General features: G+C 37.6%; 1 protein-coding gene across 4 annotated transcripts in view; it reads left to right on the forward strand.

Annotated features, from left to right (window-relative positions):
• The window catches only part of WDR70 (WD repeat domain 70), a 310,180-nt gene that overhangs the window by 40,333 nt on the left and 248,026 nt on the right, over window positions 1–21,821 (forward strand). For all 4 annotated transcript variants that reach the window (XM_019930128.3, XM_073802066.1, XM_019930126.3 and 1 more), the window contains one exon: window positions 13,657–13,716. In XM_019930128.3, coding sequence (XP_019785687.2) covers window positions 13,657–13,716 — 60 coding nt within the window. The remainder of the gene's footprint in view (window positions 1–13,656; window positions 13,717–21,821) is intronic.

Below are 21,821 nucleotides of genomic sequence, written 5' to 3' on the forward strand. Positions count from 1 at the left end.
TCCTTCCTTATGCTACTTGTGTATCAGTTATATTCCTCTGTTATTTAAAAATTTTTATAACAGCTTTACTGAGATATAACTAATACCCTCAAATTCATAATTTTCAGATATGCAATTCAGTGGCTTTTAGTATAACCATAGAGTTAGTTGTGCAGCCATCACCGCTAACTCGTTTTAAAACATTTTTATCCTTCCAAAAAGCAACCTTGTAGCCTTTTACTTTCGTTCCCTATTCTCCCTCTGCTAGCCTTCCTCCAGCTCTTGGCAACCACTAATCTACTTTCTGTCTGTATGGATTTGCCTATTCTGGACATTTCATATCAATGGAATAATACAGTAAGTAGTCTTTCGTGACTGATTTCTTTCACTTAGCATAATGTTTTCAAGGTTCATCCATGTTGTGGCATGTATCAGTACTTCATTACTTTTTTTTTTTTTTGCGGTACGTGGGCCTCTCACTGTTGTGGCCTCTCCCATTGCGGAGCACAGGCTCCGGACACGCAGGCTCAGTGGCCACGGCTCACGGGCCTAGCCGCTCCGCGGCATGTGGGATCCTCCCGAACCGGGGCACGAACCCGTGTCCCCCGCATCGGCAGGCGGACTCTCAACCATTGCGACACCAGGGAAGCCCACTTCATTACTTTTTATTGCCAAATAATATTCTATTATATGGACATACTACATTAAAAAAATGCATTCATTAGTTGATGGACATTGCGTGTATATATTTTTTGGCTATTATGAATAATGTTACTATGAATATTTGTCTAGAATTATTTGTATGGATGTATGTTTTTGGGTTTTTTGGGGTGTATATCTAGGAGTGGAATTGCTAGGTCATATGATAACTCTATGTTTAACATTTTGAGGAACTGCCAAACTGTTTTCCAAAGTAGTTGCACCATTTTACAATCCCATCAGTAGTCTGTGAGGGTTCAATTTCTCCACATCCTCACCAGCACATTTTATTGTTTGTCTTTTTGATTATAGCCATCTTGGTGGATGTGATGTGGTATCTCACTGTGGTTTTGATTTGTATTTCCCTAAAGAATAATGATGTTGAACGTTGTTTCATGTGCTTATGGGCCTTTTGTATGTCTTATTTGGAGAATTGTCTCTTCAGCTCTTCTGCCTGTTTCAGTAGGGTTACTTGTTTATTTATTATTGAGTTATAAGGGTTCTTTACGTATTCTGGACACAAACTCCTTCTTAGATACTGTAAGGCCAACTGGCCCGAGGCAGGGGAACACAATCAGATTCACAGGTTGCATCAGACTGAAACTCTCCGGACCACCCAGTTCCAGAAACTGACCTGGAGACATTCCAGACCACCCAGTTCCAGGAACTGACCTGGGGACTTTGCACCCGGCCCCGCCTTCCCTCCTTTTGAGGGGCGGGACTAACGGTCCCCCAGGATACCCGAAAAGACCACCAAATAAGGAATACCCTGCACCCTCCCAGATTCACCACACCGCTTTCCCTTCTTCCCCTATAAAATCTTGCCCACTCGCCCGGGTGCGACTTCTCTGGCCCCTTTCTCTCGGACCAGTGAACCTCGCCCAGGAGCGCTCCCTAATAAAGCTCACTTGAAGCTTTCCTCTGTTTCGCGGTGCCGGTTGTTAAGATCCGACCTTATAGATACTTGATTTTAAGATCCGACCTTATAGATACTTGATTTGCAAATATTTTCTTTCATTCTGTGGGTTGTCCTGTCACCTTCTTTGATGGTGTACTTTGAAGTATAACAATTTAAAATTTTGGTGGAGTCCAGTTTGTCTGGTTTTTCTATTGTTGCTTGTGCTTTTGGTGTAATATCTAAGTAGCCTAACCCAAGGTTGTGAACATTTACTCCTATGGTTTTTTTTTTCCTGCGAGTTTTATAGTTTTAGTCACATTTAGGTCTTTGGTATATTTTGAGTTACTTTTTGTGTATGATTTGACATAGGATACTCTCCTATTATTATACTTTCACAGCTATGATAAAATGATCATTGTTGTGATAGTTATTTGTTTACAAGTGTGCACCTTCTGTAGTTCCTGAGCTCTATGAAGACAGTGCCTGTGTCTTCCTTATTTGGGGTTTCCTGGTGTTTAGCGTATAGTACCTGACACTTAGGCTTTATTAGGTACGGCTTACAGTAAGTCTGTCTGTGGCCTTGAATGTTTTATCTTGAGGATACAGAAAAATGTTTAAGAGTAGATATAAAATATAAATAGTTAATAAATACGTCCCCATATTTTAGAGACGATGGATAAACTCTGCTTGTGTATTTTTTTTTTCTCATGGATTTCATGTTAATTTTCTTTTAAAAACAAACTGTCATTACTAGGTGATTTATATCTTTAGTTAAGAATGAATATATTTGAGCATGTACTGTATGTCAGACACTGTGCTAAGTACTGAAGATGCAAATTAAATAAGACTTAGTATCTGTCCTCAAGGATTTTACAGACTAGTGAGGAGATGACAAGTAAATAATCTGCTTTTGTTCTCTAGCAAGAAATGCCCAAGAGCAATTTAAAATATTTTGTTGTATTAGTGGTGGCTTTAGACATTATGGAAAATATGATGGAGTGTTAATAATTTGTTCCATATTTGGTGGGATGAATAGGGTGTAGAATTGCTAGAGCTAGGACTGTAGAATAAATACAAGAGAATCTATACAGATTAGCTTTGGGGATGCCTTTAATTTTCACTGTACCTTTTACAGTTGTGAAGCATATACATGCTTTTGCATGTATGCAGAGTTACATTAAATAATATATGGTATCTATTCTGCAGTGTTAGTTTTCAAGAGAGCTGTAGTAGGGGAGAAGGATTAAAATATATTTTTTCTCAGTACGAGGTGAATATGATAAAAATTTATTATGTCTCAAGCTTCTTTTATTTTTCCAAATAAATTAATTCTCACTAATTTGACTGATACCTTGACATTTTTTGTAGTCAAAATTAGTACAGTCTGTACATCTTTAACTGAATATCAAAAGATTGCCCAAGTAATAACTCGATTTTTATAAAAAACAGTTATGAAATCTTAAACATAACTCAAAATACTGCAGTGTATAACCGATGTTGAACTAATTCTGCACTGCATATCTAAGATTCTGAAAGTTGGTGAAACTTTTCTATCTCAAGGCATTTTATACCTGGTCTCAAACGTGTACTTTCAGGATAAAACCTTTATAGCCATAGTCTCGTAATAATGTCTTACTTATAATGGGGTTGTAGTTATAAAGTGTTGTGGCACATTAACTCATTTGGTCATCACGGCAGCTCTGCGAAGCTAACAGGGTAAGTGTTACTATAGAGGAGGCATTATGTTGTAATGATTACGTGCACAGACTTTGGGGCCAGACTTCTAAGTTCAAATTCCCTCTCAGTCACTTACCAGTTATGTGACCGTGGACAAATTACTTAACCTCTCTTTGCCTCGGTGTCCTCATCTTTAAAATGGGGTGATAATAGGACCTATTAGAGAGTTGTTGTGAGGATTAAATTACTTAGTATATATGTGGTGCCTTGAGCAGTGCTTGGCCCATAGTATGCATGTATATGCTAGCTGTTACTATTATTATTATTATTTATATACAGTAGATGGTTAAGGAAATAGAGGCTCTATGAAGAAGGGATTTTTTCATTCTTACCACTAGTAAGTAACAGAATCCAGATTCCTGTCCTGCTGTTGCCTTGACTCTTTAAAACAATATGAGTTTTATTAAGTACCTGTTGAATGAATGGTTGTATGAATTGGAAAAAAAATCCCATGTTGCCTGGCAGTTTGGAAAATTGAATTATAGAGTAAGATTTTTGCTTAATTGAAAGTTAAATTTGACTTCCAAGATTTTCCAATGAAAGAGAAAGACAAATACTATATGATATCATTTATATATAGAATCTAAAAAATAATACAAATGAATGTATATGCAAAAGAGAAACAGACTCATAGATACAGAAAACAAACTTGTGGTACCAAAGAGCAGAGGGAAAGGGGGAGGGACAAATAAGGGGTATGGGATTAACAAATACAAACTACTATATATAAAATAGATAAGCAACAAGTATATACTGTATAGCACAGAGAATTATACCTATTATCCTATAATAACCTATAATGGAGTATAATCTGCAGAAATACTGAATCACTATGCTGTATGCCTGAAACTAACGCAATATTGTAAATCAACTATACTTCAATAAAATAAAAGAAACATGTTACATGTTAGTCTTCCTGTTCCGGGGTAATAAAAAATTAACAAATGGAAAAAAAAGATTTTCCAGTTGAATATCTTTTTTTAGGTTATAGAAATTATCTTAAGGTATAAAATGTAGCTCAGACAATATACTATCAAGCTGTAATAGGACTGGTGAACTTGTGTTGCAGTAAAGTGGTAATCTCAGAAAACTTTTGCTTCTCATACTTTATTATCATTATTATTTTGGCCGTGCCACGCAGCTTGCAGGATCTCAGTTCCCTGACTAGGTCACGGCATTGAAGGCCTGGAATCCTCACCACTAGGTCACCAGGGAACTCCCTGCTTCTCATGCTTTAATGTGCACATAAGACTCCTGGGGACCTTATTAAAAAGCAGATTCTGGTTTAGTAGGTCTTGGAGAGGTCCAACATTCTGAATTTTAACAAGTTTCTGGGTGATGCCCCTGGTGCTGCTCTGTGGACTGTACTTTTTAATTTTTATTTATTTATCTATTTATTTTGCGGTACGCGGGCCTCTCACTGTTGTGGCCTCTCCCGTTGCGGAGCACAGGCTCTGGACGCGCAGGCTCAGTGGCCATGGCTCACGGGCCCAGCCACTCCGCGGCACGTGGGATCTTCCTGGACCGGGGCACGAACCCATGTCCCCTGCATCGGCAGGCGGACGCTCAACCACTGCGCCACCAGGGAATCCCCTGGACTGTACTTTGAGTAGCAAGGCATTAGAGAGGCTTCTATGAGAACAGTGGCACTATCAGACTGAGGTTTGTATTAATTTTTACTCCACTTATAAAAGTGTTTTGTTTCCCAAAAGAATCATTGTAACAAATTCTTATTCTTTGTAGATAAGAGGCTAAGGACTTGAAGTTTTGAGGGGATAATTAGTTCAAGTTGTGAAGATGTGAGAATGGTGTGTACATTGTTGCCACTGACATGGTGGAGGTGGGCCTTTTTTAGGAATAGGACAAATGGTGAAACCCAGGGACTCCAGTCTGAGCTGGTGAAAATTTCCCTCTTCCTTTATAGTTGCAAGGAAAAGCCTTCTCTTTTGGGTAGGGGTAAAGAAGTGGGAGGGGAGAGTTTCATTATAGGAGTCTTAGAAAGCCAGGTTGTTCCTTTTTAATTCTGGCAAGCTCAACCTCTGTTCTTCTATTCCTGCCTGGAGTGGTTAATTATGTGGGTAAGGGTGGGATCTTAATGCCTACATTGATAAGGAATCAATGAAAAATAAATACCACTGCAAATGATAGGAATATTGATAGGCTCTTTAGAGATTAATATCTTTTGAGAAATGATCTGCTTTTTGATTACATATGAAACTTTTTTGTTGTTTTTTTAATGATATTTATTTTCTAGCTTTATTGAGGTATGACTGACAAATAAAAATTGTATGTATTGATACTTAACATGTATAATGTGATAGTTTGATATATGTATACATTGTGTAATGATTACCACAATCAACTTAATTAACACATCCATCGCCTCACACAGTCATCTTTTTCTTTTTTTTGGTATGGCAAGAACACTTAAGATCTATTCTCTGAGCAAACTTCAAGTGTACAGCACAGTGTTACTAACTGTAGTCACCATGCTGTAACTTTGATCCTCAGAACTTATTTATCTTGTAACTGAAAGTTTGTACCCTTTGACCAGAAACTTCTTAAAAACATTAATTTTTCTAAACTTAACCTGGAATAACATTCTACAAATGAAAATTTCTAAAACAATATGTGTGATGCTCTGAGAAGTTACAATCGGGACTAAAGGTGGTGGAGAAACATTGAAGCTTCTCAGTGAGAAATGCAGTAGGAAGAATAATATCATGGTAGTGAGCAGTGTGGAGTAAAGTAAAGAAGATGGAAGTCAGGGAAGGACATGGGGTAGTGTTCTTAGTTCCAGATGTGAGTTTAAGGTAGACCGTGTCATCATAGAATGTCATGAATTACCTGGTCCAACTCTTTCACTTTTACAAGTGGAAAAGCTGAGGTTCTATACAGTTAAATGGCTGAGTGAAGATTACAAGTGGCAGTTAACGTCAGAGTCATGTCTAGATTTCAAGTCTTTGAACTTAGAGAGCAAATAAGAATAAAAGCTGACATATTCATAAAATTTTAGGGTGTTAGGAAATGACAGGGTGTATTTTCATGGTAGCTTTGAAAATAAATGTCATTTGATATAAATCCTGTTGGCTAATTACCTGCCATTTTTTATGATAAATAAACATAGAAAATTGTCATCTTTGTGTTTATTGCTAATGTCGTGTTTTTTTAAAAAAGTGATTTCTGATAAAATATAAGAATGAACTATCCTTTTCGAGTTTCTCGGCCCTCACACAAGTATAAAAATTATCTAACAGTGTGCTCTTAAGTCATGTTACTAAGAAATGTTCTCTAAGATTTCAGCTTGCAATAGGGCATAAATGGTTTGAAGGTAATTTAGAAGTGGTTTGGGAATACTGCTAATTGAAGGATTGGAACCAGCTGTGAGATTTAGCTAGAAAATTGTCTTTCCTTCCTGCAATATTTTAGACATGTAACTTTACATTTTTGGAGGAAGATTTTAAACATTCGATAAATGATTTTTTTTGACGCTTACCTAACATTTATTAGAGTATTGAGAAGTATTCAGGCATAAGAGTATGCATCTTTTAATCTTTTTTTGTTTGCTTATGTGTGTTGTATCTATTAAAATTTTTTTTTAGTTTTGGCAAAATACACATAATGTAAAATTTACAGTCTTAATCATTTTTTTAAAATTTATCTTATTTTATTTTTAAAAATTAATTAATTAGCTTATTTTTGGCTGTGTTGGGTCTTTGTTGCTGCACTCAGGCTTTCTCTAGTTGCGGCAAGCAGGCATCTCATTGTGGTGGCTTCTCTTGTTGCAGAGCACGGGGTCTAGGTGTGCAGGCTTCAGTAGATGTGGCGCGTGGGCTCAGAAGTTGTGGCTCGCAGGCTCTAGAGTGCAGGCTCAGTAGTTGTGGTGCACAGGCTTAGTTGCTCCACGACATGTGGGATCTTCCCGGACCAGGGACTGGACCTGTGTCCCCTGCATTGGCAGGCAGATTCTTAACCACTGAGCCACCAGGGAAGTCCCAGTCTTAATCATTTTAAAACGTACGGCTCTGTAGTGTTACATTGCTGCACAGCCAGTCTCCAGAACTTTTTGATTTTTGCAAAACAGAAACTCTATACCCATTAGACGACAACTTTCCATTTCCACCTCTTCCCCCAAACTCTGGCAACCACTGTGCGTTCTGTCTCTATGAATTTGACTACTCTGTATACCTCAGATGAGTGCAATTATACAGTATTTCTCTTTTTGTGAGTGGCTTATTTCACTTAGCATAATGTTCTCCGGGTTCATCCATGTTGTAGCATGTGTCAGAATTTCCTTCCTCTTTAAGACTGAATAATATTCCACTGTATATTTATACCACTGTTCCTTCATCCATGGATGGACACTTGAGTTGCTCCTACCTTTTGACTATTGTGAATAAAGCTGCTTTGAACATGAGTGTACAAACATCTCTTTGACACACTGCTTTTCATTTCTTTGGGGTATATACACCAATGGAATTGCTGAATCATACGGTAATTCTTGTTTAAGTTTCTTTAAGAACTACCATACTGTTTTACATAGCAGCTGCACCATTTCCCTCCAGCAGTGTATGTGTTCCAGTTTCTGTTCATCTTTGCTAAGACTTATTTTGTTTTTCTTTTTTTCCCTTAAGTATTAGCTTTTGCATTGTATGAAGTGGTATCTCATTGTTGTTTGTTTTTTGTTTTTTTTGTTTGTTTGTTTTTTTTTTTTAAATAAATTTATTTATTTATTTTTGGCTGTGTTGGGTCTTCGTTGCTGCGCGCGGGCTTTCTCTAGTTGTGGCGAGCGGGGGTATTCTTTGTTGTGGTGATTGGGCTTCTCATTGCAGTGGCTTCTCTTGTTGTGGAGCACAGGTGCACGCATGGGCTTCAGTAGTTGTGGCGCATGGGCTCAGTAGTTGTGGCATGCGGGCTCAGTAGTAGTGGCTCATGGGCTCTAGAGTGCAGGCTCAGTAGTTGTGGCACATGGGCTTGGTTGCTCCACGCATGTGGGATCTTCCCGGACCAGGGCTCGAACCCGCGTCCCCTGCACTGGCAGGTGGATTCTTAACCACTGCGCCACCAGGGAAGCCCTCTCATTGTGGTTTTGATTTGCATTTCCCTAAGGATTAGTGATGTTGAGTCTCTTTTCATATGCTTGTTGGTCATCTGTATAACTTCTTTGCAGAAATAACTATTGAAGTTCTTTGCCAAATTTTGAATTGGGTTTTTTTCACTGTAGTTGTTGAGTCATAGGAGTTTTAAATATATTCTGGATATTAACACCATATCAGATATATGATTTGCAGATATTTTCTCCTGTTGTGTAGGTTGCCTTTTCACCGTGTTAATTGTGTCTTTTGATGCCTCGGTGATCTTTTTGAAATCTCAATTCTTATCAAATTACTCTACATGACTCAGAGCTTAAATTGCAGATTCTTGGCATTGTATACAATCTGGCTCATAATGAACTCTCTGGGTTAACATTAAAAAAAAAATACCCCCCCCCCCCCGACACCACACAGCCTTCTCCTTCTTCCTGCCCAGGAATTTAAACTCTAGCCAGGCAAAAATATTTGCAAATCAGAAAGTGTCAAGATTCATCTTATTCTCGCCTAGATGCCCTCCACATTCATCTAGGGAACTTCTGTTTTTCCAAAAGCATCTCAAACATCTCTTGTATGAAGCCTTTTCTAATCACTCTCTACTTCCCCAGGCACAGTGGAATTGAGCGCTGAACCCTGTGTATCCTTCTATCATAGCATCTGAAACATTTTAGTTTGCCTGTTTGTTTACCTGTCTGTTTTGCTTTGCTGGACTGATAGTTCTTCATGAGCAGAGTCTTTGTTATTGGTCTTTTTATCTTTAACTTAGTTCCTGGTATGTGGTATGTAGTATATAATTAAATAATACATGTTGTTAAGTGAATGTGTGATTAGTGAGTGAGTGAATAAGTGAATTAATTTTAAGAGTTACACCAGAATGGACTCTAATTCTGGTTGCTTTTGGTTCTGCACTGTTAACTCTTTCCAAAGTGGTTTCTGGGAGAAAGTGGCACTCATTTTCAAACTCCTGGTTGGAAATCCCCATTCTCTATCCCAACTGTTAGCCACTTTGTGGTAGATCTTTATTACTGAGTAGACTTTTTATTTTGACTCATACTACTATACATATATAACTTCTAAAATTTATGACATATTACCCCAGAAAGGTAATAAATGATTTGCAAGTCTTTTGAAAAACACTGCAAGGATGTATGTATAGTATATCAGATGGAATTGCTCATGTTATTCTAGATATGTTTGCTATCATTGTTCTTACTGGGGTAAACGAAAGAGCCTGGGAAATAATCCTTTGGTTGGCATTTAAAACCAAACCAAAACAAAAACTGGTATCTTTTCCTCTCTTCCATTAAGACTGTAGCTCTTGTTATGAATTTTGGTAATAAATGACTTCATTTGAAGTCTTGTAGTTTATGATGTCCCCTGGCAGGGAAATCTTGAAAATATTTTACTGTTACAGCAAATTTCACACTGAGCCATATTTCAAAAAGTCATTAGTAAAAGTTCTGGAAAAAGAACAGTCACCATCAAGTGATATGCTACCAAAAGATGGATTGCTACTATTTTAGATGATTTAGTTGTGCCAATTATATGGGCTTTTTATGAGTTATGCCCTACATGATTTCCAGTAAAACTTTGATTTTAAATTTAAACAATACTTATTTAAACATTTAATTCATTCCTAATGTAAATACTGAGCTGTTCTGTATTCTTGTAAGTTTTTTCTTTAAATGTCAGAAATTGTCTGTATATAGGCACGTTCTGCATTGAATTCAGTGAAATAATTTTCATCCTTCCTTCTGGTGACAGTGTTTTTCTTTCCTGAGTGATGAAAAAGGAATTGGTTATGAAATGATACTATAATAGATTTTTCTTTAAGTAAAACATTTGAACTGTTCTCCTGTTTCTTTCACGAGTACTTAGCACCTTTACATGAGTTTTTATTACTTACAAACATTGTCAACTGCAAAGGGAGCAGTGGTTTACATAATTTAATGTAGGGGTAGTCCAGAATCCATTTGTTCAACTTTTAAATTATTTTGGAATTTGTGTTGGAATATTGGTATCTCCAATATTGTTGTGTGCAGGACTTTCCAAAACATATTAAACCATAGTGTAATGTCTTTGTCTTGAAATAAACTGCAAATTCTCCAGCAGTTCCTTGGGTTACTATGAGGTAAGTGTTTTTGTTCAGTGCCTCTTGGTTCCTGATCTCCTTCTTTACTGATCTGTGGTGGTAATCAACTATAGCCACTTCTCAGATGCAAATAGTTTAAGACAAAATTGCCTTTATTTCTCTATACTTGCAACTTTACATTTGCTTTTAGTCTGGGATAGAATCATTTGGTCTTCAAAGGTTTTCACTTTTGGAAAATATGACTCTGACTCACCAGGCTCACCTGATGGATAGCACCTACCGGTTCTTCTTTATGGACATAAACATTAATGTTTGAGGTAAATTAAAAATAATCTAATGTGATTTACGAGGTAGACATTGTAAGGGCCATTAATACACTCCAAAAACTCTTGTGTCTGCCATATACCAGGTGTTTTGTGGATTGGGGACCCAGAGATGATATATATACACGGTCTTTGAGAAGCATCTCTTGAGTTTGGTTACGGAGTGGTGTGGAGGGAGACCGGTCAAAAATTACAATGTATTATGATAGGTTCTGTGATAGACAAGGAGAGGGTGTCATGGGAGTGCATGGAAGGGTCATTTAACCCAGAGTTTGAAATGTTGAGAAATGCTTCCAGGAGCAGGTCACATCTGAATTGCGTCTTAAAGGGTGAGTAGGAATTAGCCAAGTAAAAAGGAAGAGAAGCCTGGAAATAGACTAAGATAATGTGACAAGAGAGACAGGAGGTAAGCCTTAGAATAAATGGTGGCTGTCATTTATTGAGTACCTACTTTGTGCCGAACTCTGTATTATGAGCTTTAAACCACTTACTTCACAGTAACCTAAGGGGCAGGTGCTATTATCTTGTTTGCAAATGAGGAAACTGAGAGTCATTACTCTCCTGAGGTTATGACAAGGTTAATGAGTATCAGAGCTTGATTTTAAAACCCTAGATTTTCTGGCTTTTTGTCAAGGCTGTTTCCTCCCAAGAAAGAATAGTTTCAAGTTGGAGGAAATAGTTAAGTAGTTATCATGCTGATGAAAGGTCAGACGTGCAGATTAAGTTCTGAAAAGTGTCCTGGGACATTTATAGTGACTTATTTATTCATTCAAGAAATATTTACTAAGAGTCCTTTAAGTACCAAGAACTGTGCTAGGTATTGGGAATTAAATGACAGGTGCCAAAGTGGTAGAGGTAGAGGGGTGGAAGAAAGTAGAGACAATGAGTGCAAACTGTAGTGTGAGGAAGCTTGATTGTAAAGGAAAAGATAGTGGTATAGCAGTAAACCTAGGTGAAATTGGGGTGTGTGTGTGTTTTAATATGGGATGTACTTTTTTTTAAATATAAATTTGTTTATTTATTTTTGGCTGCGTTGGGTCTTCGTTGCTGCACACGGGCTTTTCTCTAGTTGCGGCGAGTGGGGGCTACTCTTCGTTGCGTTGCATGGGCTTCTCATTGCAGTGGCTTCTCTTGTGAAGCACGGGCTCTAGGTGCGCGGGCTTCAGTAGTTGTGGCATGCAGGCTCAGAAGTTGTGACCCATGGCCTCTAGAGCACAGGCTCAGTAGTTGTGGCTCATGGGGGCTTAGTTGCTCCACAGCATGTGGGATCTTCCCAGACTAGGGATTGAACCCGTCCCCTGCACTGACAGGCAGATTCGTAACGACTGAGCCACCAGGGAAGTCCCAATATGGGACGTACTTAAATTGTTCATATTCTGAGGAGAAAGAGCCATGGTAGGGGAAAGATTTAAGATAAAACAGAAAGAACTAGTGATTGATTGGTTCATCAAGGATCCTAAAGAAAGAGGGAAGTTAGGGACCAAAGTCTGTAGATTGCACGTTTTTGTTTGTTGGTTTATTTGTTTTGGGCATGCCATGTGGCTTGTGTTACATGGCTTGTGGGATCTTAGTTCTCCAACCAGAGGTTGAACTTGGGCCCTCGGCAGTGAAAGTGCAGAGTCCTAACCACTGGACCACCAGGGAATTCCCTGAACATGTTTAATTAAGTGGATTGCAAGATAATCCTAACATGAATTTGTAATGGCTGTAGAATTTTAGTATAACTACCCTGCTCTTGGATAATGGAGACTTGACTAAACAATGAAACTTCTTATTTAAAAGATCAGTGTGTGGCTTCTTATGTCTGATTTATGCATCCATCTTCTTCATCCCTCAGTATTCTGTCCATACCCTTTGTAACATAGCATGTATTATATTGAAGTAGAGTCATTGATGTTTCCCTCTTAGACCATATGCTTCTTGGGAGGAGAGAGGAGTAGAGGCTGTGTCTAACGCCACTTAGCATCTGGTATAATCTCACTTTAATAAAGCCCTGCTGAATCGATGAATCAGTGAATGACTCTGTTCCTTATTTGTACCATTTGAATATCAGTTTTTTGTTTTTTAATCTTTTATGGGTTAAAAGGTATGTATCTATCCTGTGCAAATTTTGTTGTGTGTTATAAATTAAGTACTTTAAGGTATGCCCAAGTACCAGTGAAAAGAGGACTTTAAAAATTTTCCATATAGGGAGGACCTTATGTTTCATACAACCTAAAGAATATCTTAGGTTTATCTTTTTAGAGATTTAAGATAAATTTATTATCAGCTCAAAGTGACCAATTGTAATCTATCTAGAAGTGCAGAAATAAGATATGCTTGCACTTTAAAAAATATTTTAATTTATTTTTTATTTATTTATTTTTGGTTGCATTGGGTCTTCGTTGCTGCACGCGGGCTTTCTCTAGTTGTGGCGAGTGAGGGCTACTCTTCATTGTGGTGCGTGGGTTTCTCATTGCAGTGGCTTCTCGTTGCGGAGCACAGGCTCTAGGCGCGCGGGCTTCAGTAGTTGTGGCACATGGGCTCAGTAGTTGTGGCTCGCGGACTCTAGAGCGCAGGCTCAGTAGTTGTGGTGCATGGGCTTATTTGCTCCATGGCATGTGGGATCTTCCCGGAGCAGGACTCGAACCTGTGTCCCCTGCATTGGCAGGGGGATTCTTAACCACTGCGCCACCAGGGAAGTCCCACACTCACACTTTTTCCTTCCTATTTTTTAAAGTTTTGTGTTAAAAAGTCAGTGATGCAATTTTTAAAAATTAAATTTCCTGGGAGTGTGGTATGTAGTTCCCCCAAATATGTTATATTACTCATCAATGTCATGGAATTTTCTGTTTTCAGAATCCTGTCCAAAAGATCCCTGACTCGCATGAGATAACGCTGAAGCATGGCGCTAAGACAGTAAGTTTTAAAAATTTAATTCTTTTCCCTTAATAACAGGACTCTCATGGAAAAGTGAACTAATAAGATATATTTATATTAAGGCCAATTATATAATCAACTGGTATCACAAAGCTATAGACATTAAGGAGAATAGATTACTTTTCTGTTCAGTCAGAATAACCATTGCATTTCATTTAAAATAGGAACACTTACTGCCATTGTTATTGTTGGCTTTAAAACCTCTTTCTTTGATATAGGAACATTATAAGTGAAAGAAAGAAATGAAACTCAAATACTTCTTTTTTGTTATGGTGTGGGAAAATTTTTCATTACCCTTAGCTTCATTTCTATATCAGTAAGAGGCCTGAGTTCATTTTTTAGGTGAATGTTGAGATAAGAAATGAACATAAGATAGTTACTGTATGGCTCTAAGATTATATTACTTAGATTTATGGATTATATTTTCATATTTATGTTATTTAAAAATTAATAATGTAAACATTTTGAGGTATAAGATTAAATCATTTTATCTTATTGTAAAAAAAGATTTAATAATATCTTATTAAAAACTGATAGTTGAATGAATGAAACTTGCTTGTGAATGAATGAAAGAATAAAATTATCTTGCTTTCCCTTTATAATTAAGCTACCTTTTTCTAGAAGTCTGACAGGTAAAGAAGTAGGAAAATACATCCCATAATGAGGGGGAAAACATCAATCAATAGAAATAGGTCCAGAAGTAACACAAATGATAGAATTAATAGCCAAGGATTTTAAAATAGTGATAGTCTTTCCACTAAATTTTTTGCTTTTGAAAATATCATTTCCATAAAATATTTGTATTAAATACATTGGGTTTATTATTATTTTAAATGAAGTAAACAGTGAATATTTTAAAATGTCTTAATTTTAATTTTTGCTATGGTAAATACTGACACAAATAACTCATATACACAGACATTTTGGGGGGTTCTCAAAAGATTTTGAGTGTAAAGGGTCTTGAAACCGAAATATCAGAACTGCTGCCTTAAGAAATCATTTCCATCTAATTCTTCATATTATACCTACTTTTTATTAAATCACACTTTTGATATTTTTATTCTGAAATCAGGAAAGAATTTTACTAATTTTCATGTTTTTAAGTAAATAAGAAAAAAATTATAGACTGTAAATACTTAAAAGGAAGCTTTCCTATCATTAAGTCCGGAAAATTTTTACAGCTGAGAGATAGTTCATGTTTAACACATGTTTTATTTAGATATGCATATTTTTTCAAATAAATTTTATCTTTAAAAATATATATAATTAAAAAAATACTCCAAGTTATTTTACACATTAATAATCAGAGCTTCTAACTGTACTGTTAGGTTAACTAATTTTTTTTGCAGTCCTGCCTTTGCCCTGCATGTATTTCAACTTTTTGGAAATATGTCAGAGATTAAGAAGGTGACTGGCTGGTCTTTTTTGTTTGTTTTTAAACTAGTTATTGTAAAAATGTTTACACATTCACAGAAGTACAGAGAATACTGAAAGGAATTCCCATATATTTATCTCTGAACCTTACCAATTGTCTACATAAGGCCACTCTTATTTCCTATATAATTTACATTTCTAGTAAACCTCCTTCTCCCCATCCCATCTACCTACCTTGTGTGATTATTTAAAAACAAATTCCAGACTTCATATGATTTCATCTGTAAATATTTCAGTATGAATCTGTAAGAGATAAGGTTGGTCTTTCTCTCTCTCCTCCTCTCCCTCTCCTTTTCTCTCTCTCATAATCAGAACATCTTTATTATGTCTAAAGTTTTTTCAATAATTATTTAATATCATCTAATATCCCATTATCCATATTTCTTCAACTGTCCCATTTTTTTTTTTTAATTTTTGGCTGCGTTGGGTCTTTGTTGCTGCGTGCAGGCTTTCTCTAGTTGTGGCGAGCGGGGGCTACTCTTCGTTGTGGTGCGCCGGCTTCTCATCGCGGTGGCTTCTGTTGTTGCGGAGTATGGGCTCAGTAGTTGTGGCTCACAGGCTCTAGAGTGCAGGTTCAGTAGTTGTGGCACATGGGCTTAGCTGCTCCGCAACATGTGGGATCTTCCTGGACCAGGGCTCGAACCCGTGTCCCTGCATCGGCAGGTGGATTCTTAACCACTGCGCCACCAGGGAAGCCCCCATACATATTTTTCCAGTTAGTTTGTTAAAATCAGTATCCAGATGGTATCTGACTCACTCTGAGGAGAGTCATCATTGTTTATTTGTTATGTCTCTTAATCTATATGTTTTTCCTTTTTTTTTCTCCTTGCCATTGAGGAAATATATCTATTTTGTCAGTATACTTACCGTTGACCTGAAACAAATACACTACCAGGTATTTCTTCAGCAAAGATGGGTTTATCCGGGATCAGCAGAGAATTACAATTTGGGGTCTGCAACCATGGTGAGCCATGCTCAAGTTCCTGCATGGCAAGGGAAGGAGAACCTTTTTATAGGGGTGAAAAGGAAATTTGGATGGCTAAACAGAGTGCATGGCCTTTCACTGGCTGATGAGTCCTTGCCAGGAAAGAAGAGAAGTCTTTATTATTCCTATTGAGCTCTGCTATCATTGCAGGGTTTCCGTTTCTGGTATCCCAACTCTATTTAATTGAGGTTTCTGTTTATTAATTTTTTACATTTACCCCTTTGATCACAAGATTTTTCTCTGAAAGCATCACTGATTAAATGTCAGGCTGCCTAGTTTCAGCAGCCTTTTGTCCCTCAGTGTCAGGAAGGACCTTTCTTGGGTGTAGTGTCTCACATCAGAAGGAAATTACATAGATTAGAAACTTATTAAGATCACACTGGAATAACAAGGAGAGGTAGGAGGGAGAACTTTCTGGTACTTTTTATCTAAAGTCCATATGTTATCAAGATCATAGATATTGGAGATCGTCTGGAGCGTTATGTCATCATCAAAGGTTTGGTGACAAACTTCTAACGGGGGTTTCTCTGGATATCTTGGGAAAGCTGTCTTATCAGATGTCATCTGCTTCAATTCCAGGAAATCTTTACTTTCAGGTCGCCAGATGATGTGCAGGTCCAGTCAGTGTTCGGTGCTTTCTTTAGGTGTGTTATGTCACATGAATTCAAGAATCTATTCCTTGGAGTTTGGTGGCAAAAATATTGGTTAGCAGTGCCTGATAGGGGCTTCTCCAGGGAGGTTGAAAAGAGTTTCTCTGGAGGTGTCTTTTCCAATAGATGAAATCTCCAGGTTGTAAGGTGTGATGCTTAAGGTCTAGATTCAGTTTGCTGATATTTTGTTGAGGATTTTTCTGTTTATATTCATAAGGGATATAGGTCAGTAGTTTTCTTATGGTGACTTTGGTTTTGGCATCAGGGTAATATTTACCTCATAGAATGCTGAAAGCATTTATTTCTCCTATATTTTCTGGAAGAGTTTATGAAGGATTGATTAATTATTCTTTAAATGTTTGATAGAATTTACCTTGAAGCCAAATAGATAGAGACTTTTCTTTGTGGGAAGATTTTTTTGTTTTTTATAAATTTATTTATTTATTTGGCTGCGTTGGGTCTTCGTTGCTGCGCGCAGGCTTTCTCTAGTTGCGGCGAGTGGGGGCTACTCTTCATTGTGGTGCGTGAGCTTCTCATTGCAGTGGCTTCTCTTGTTGTGGAGCGCAGGCTCTAGGCATGTGGGCTCAGTAGTTTTGTTACGAGGGCTTCAGTAGTTGTGGCTCATGGGCTCTAGAGCGCAGGCTCAGTAGTTGTGGCGCACGGGCTTAGTTGCTCCACGGCGTGTGGAATCTTCCTGGACCAGGGCTCGAACCTGTGTCCCCTGCACTGACAGGTGGATTCTAAACCACTGTGCCACCGGGAAGTCCTCTGGGAAGATTTTTGATTACTAATTTAAGCCCTTATTAAAAATCTATTCAGATTTTCTTTCTTTTTTCTTCATGAGTCCATTTTGGTAGTTTGTGTCTTTCTAATAATTTGTACGGTTCATCTAAGTTATATAACTGGTTGGCATGCAATTCATAGAATTTCCTTGTAATCCTCTTAATTTATGTTATCTTCTCTTTCCTTCCTGATTTTAGTAATTCTTTCTTTTTTTCTTGGCCAATCTAGCTAAAGTTTCTCAATTTTCTTGAAATTTTCAAAGGACCATTTTTTGGTCCCGTTGATTTTCTTTACTTTAAAAATTTCTCTTTTCTACTGAACTCTCCTCTAATCTTTATTTCCTTTCTGTTGCATGCTTTGGGTTTTGTTTCCTCTTCTTTGGTAATTTTTTGAAGTGTAAGCTTAAGTTATTGATTTGAGATCTTTCTTCCTTTCTAACATAGGTGTCATAGCCATAAATTTCCCACTAAAGCACTTCTATTTTAAAATATTGCTTAAATGAATAATTTACTTCTTTTTTTTTAACATCTTTATTGGAGTATAATTGCTTTACAATGGTGTGTTAGTTTCTCCTTTATAACAAAGTGAATCAGTTATACATATACATATGTCCCCATATCTCTTCCCTCTAGCATCTCCCTCCCTCCCACCCTCCCTATCCCATCCCTCTAGGTGGTCACAAAGCACCGAGCTGATCTCCCTGTGCTATGTAGCTGCTTCCCGCTAGCTATCTATTTTACATTTGGTAATGTATATATGTCCATGCCACTCTCTCACTTTGTCACAGCTTACCCTTCCCCCTCCCTATATCCTCAAGTCCATTCTCCAGTAGGTCTGTGTCTTTATTCCTGTCTTGCCCCTAGGTTCTTCATGACCATGTTTTTTTTTTTTTAGATTCCATATATATGTGTTAGAATACGGTATTTGTCTTTCTCTTTCTGACTTACTTCACTCTGTATGACAGAATCTAGGTCCATCCACCTCACTACAAATAACTCAATTTCATTTCCTTTTATGGCTGAGTAATATTCCATTGTATATATGTGCCACATCTTCTTTATCCATTCATCTGTTGATGGACACTTAGGTTGTTTCCATCTCCTGGCTATTGTAAATAGAGCTGCAATGAACATTTTGGTACATGACTCTTTTTGAATTATGGTTTTCTCAGGGTATATGCCCAGTAGTGGGATTGCTGGGTCATATGGTAGTTCTGTTTTTAGGTTTTAAGGAACCTCCACACTGTTCTCCATAGTGGCTGTATCAATTTACATTCCCACCAACAGTGCAAGAGGGTTCCCTTTTATCTACACCCTCTCCAGCATTTATTGTTTGCAGATTTTTTGATGATGGCCATTCTGACTGGTGTGAGATGATATCTCAATGTAGTTTTTTTTTTTAACATCTCTATTGGGGTATAATTGCTTTACAATGGTGTGTTAGTTTCTGCTTTATAACAAAGTGAATCAGTTATACATATACATATGTTCCCATATCTCTTCCTGCTTGCGTCTCCCTCCCTCCCACCCTCCCTATCCCACCCCTCCAGGCGGTCACAAAGCACCGAGCTGATATCCCTGTGCTATGCGGCTGCTTCCCACTAGCTATCTACCTTATGTTTGGTAGTGTATATATGTCCATGCCACGCTCTCACTTTGTCACAGCTCACCCTTCCCCCTCCCCATATCCTCAAGTCCGTTCTCCAGTTGATCTGTGTCTTTTTTCCTGTCTTACCCCTAGGTTCTTCATGACATTTTTTTTTCTTAAATTCCCTATATATGTGTTAGCATACGGTATTTGTCTTTCTCTTTCTGACTTACTTCACTCTGTATGACAGACTCTAGGTCTATCCACCTCATTACAAATAGCTCAATTTCGTTTCCTTTTATGGCTGAGTAATATTCCATTGTATATATGTGCCACATCTTCTTTATCCATTCATCCGATGATGGGCACTTAGGTTGTTTCCATCTCCGGGCTATTGTAAATAGAGCTGCAATGAACATTTTGCTACATGACTCTTTTTGAATTATGGTTTTCTCAGGTATATGCCCTGTAGTGGGAATGCTGGGTCATATGGTAGTTCTATTTTGAGTTTTTTAAGGAACCTCCATACTGTTCTCCATAGTGGCTGTACCAATTTACATTCCCACCAACAGTGCAAGAGGGTTCCCTTTTCTCCACACCCTCTCCAGCATTTATTGTTTCTAGATTTTTTGATGATGGCCATGCTGACTGGTGTGAGATGATATCTCAGTGTAGTTTTGATTCGAATTTCTCTAATGATTAATGATGTTGAGCATTCTTTCATGTGTTTGTTGGCAGTCTGTATATCTTTGGCGAAATGTCTATTTAGGTCTTCTGCCCATTTTTGGATTGGGTTGGTTGTTTTTTTGATATTGAGCTGCATGAGCTGCTTGTAAATTTGGAGATTAATCCTTTGTCAGTTGCTTCATTTGCAAATATTGTCTCCCATTCTGAGGGTTGTCTTTTCGTCTTGTTTGTGGTTTCCTTTGCTTTGCAGAAGGCTTTAAGTTTCATTAGGTCCCATTTGTTTATTTTTGTTTTTATTTCCATTTCTCTAGGAGGTGGGTCAAAAGGATCTTGCTGTGATTTATGTCATAGAGTGTTCTGCCTTTGTTTTCCTCTAAGAGTTTGATAGTTTCTGGCCTTACATTTAGGTCTTTAATCCATTTTGAGTTTATTTTTGTGTATGGTGTTAGGGAGTGTTCTAATTTTATACTTTTACATGCACCCATCCAGTTTTCCCAGCACTACTTATTGAAGAGGCTGTCTTTTCTCCACTGTATATTCTTGCCTTCTTTATCAAAGCTAAGGTGACCATATGTGCATGGGTTTATCTCTGGGCTTTCTATCCTGTTGCACTGATCTATATTTGTGTTTTTGTGCCAGTACCATATTTTCTTGATTACTGTAGCTTTGTAGTATAGTCTGAAGTCAGGGAGCCTGATTCCTCCAGCTAACTTTTTCTTTCTCAAGATTGCTTTGGGTATTCGTGGTTTTTTGTGTTTCCGTACAAATTGTGAATTTTTTTGTTTTAGTTCTGTGAAAAATGCCAGTGGTAGTTTGATAGGGATTGCATTGAGTCTGTAGTTTGCTTTGGGTAGTAGAGTTATTTTCACAATGTTGATTCTTTCAATCCAAGAACATGGTATATCTCTCCATCTATTTGTATCATCTTTAATTTCTTTCATCAGTGTCTTATAATTTTCTGCATAGAGGTCTTTTGTCTCCTTATGTAGCTTTATTCCTACATATTTTATTCTTTTAGTTGCAGGGGTGAATGAGAGTGTTTTCTGAATTTCACTTTCAGATTTTTCATCATTAGTGTATAGGAATGCTACAGATTTCTGTGCATTAATTTTGTATCCTGCTACTTTACGAAATTCATTGATTAGCTCTAGTAGTTTTCTTGTAGCATCTTTAGGATTCTGTATGTATAATATCATGTCATCTGCAAACAGTGACAGCTTTACTTCTTCTTTTCCAATTTGGATTCCTTTTATTTCCTTTTCTTCTCTGCTTGCTGTGGCTAAAACTTCCAAAACTATGGTGAATAATAGTGGTGAGAGTGGGCAACCTTGTCTTGTTCCTGATCTTAGAGGAAGTGCTTTCAGTTTTTCACCATTGAGGATGATGTTGGCTGTGGGTTTGTCATATATGGACTTTATTATGTTGAGGAAAGTTCTCTTTATGCCTACTTTCTGCAGGGTTTTTGTCATAAATGGGTGTTGAATTTTGTCAAAAGCTTTCTCTGCTTCGATTGAGATGATCATATGGTTTTTCTCCTTCAGTTTGTTAATATGGTGTATCACATTGATTGCTTTGCATATATTGAAGAATCCTTGCATCCCTGGGATAAACCCCACTTGATCATGGTGTATGATCCTTTTTTTTCTTTTTTTTTTTTTTTGCGGTGGGCGGGCCTCTCACTGTTGTGCCCTCTCCCTTTGCAGATCACAGGCTTCGGACGCACAGGCTCAGCACCATGGCTCACGGGCTTAGCCGCTCCGTGGCATATGGGATCTTCCTGGACGGGGGGCATGAACCCGTGTACCCTGCATCAGCAGGCAGACTCTCAACCACTGTGCCACCAGGAAGCCTGGTGTATGATCCTTTTAATGTGCTCTTGGATTCCGTTTGCTAGTATTTTGTTGAGGATTTTTGCATCTATGTTTATCAGTGATATTGGCCTGTAGTTTTCTTACTTT

This window comes from Tursiops truncatus, chromosome 3 (assembly GCF_011762595.2).
Source record: "Tursiops truncatus isolate mTurTru1 chromosome 3, mTurTru1.mat.Y, whole genome shotgun sequence".
NCBI lineage: Eukaryota > Metazoa > Chordata > Mammalia > Artiodactyla > Delphinidae > Tursiops > Tursiops truncatus.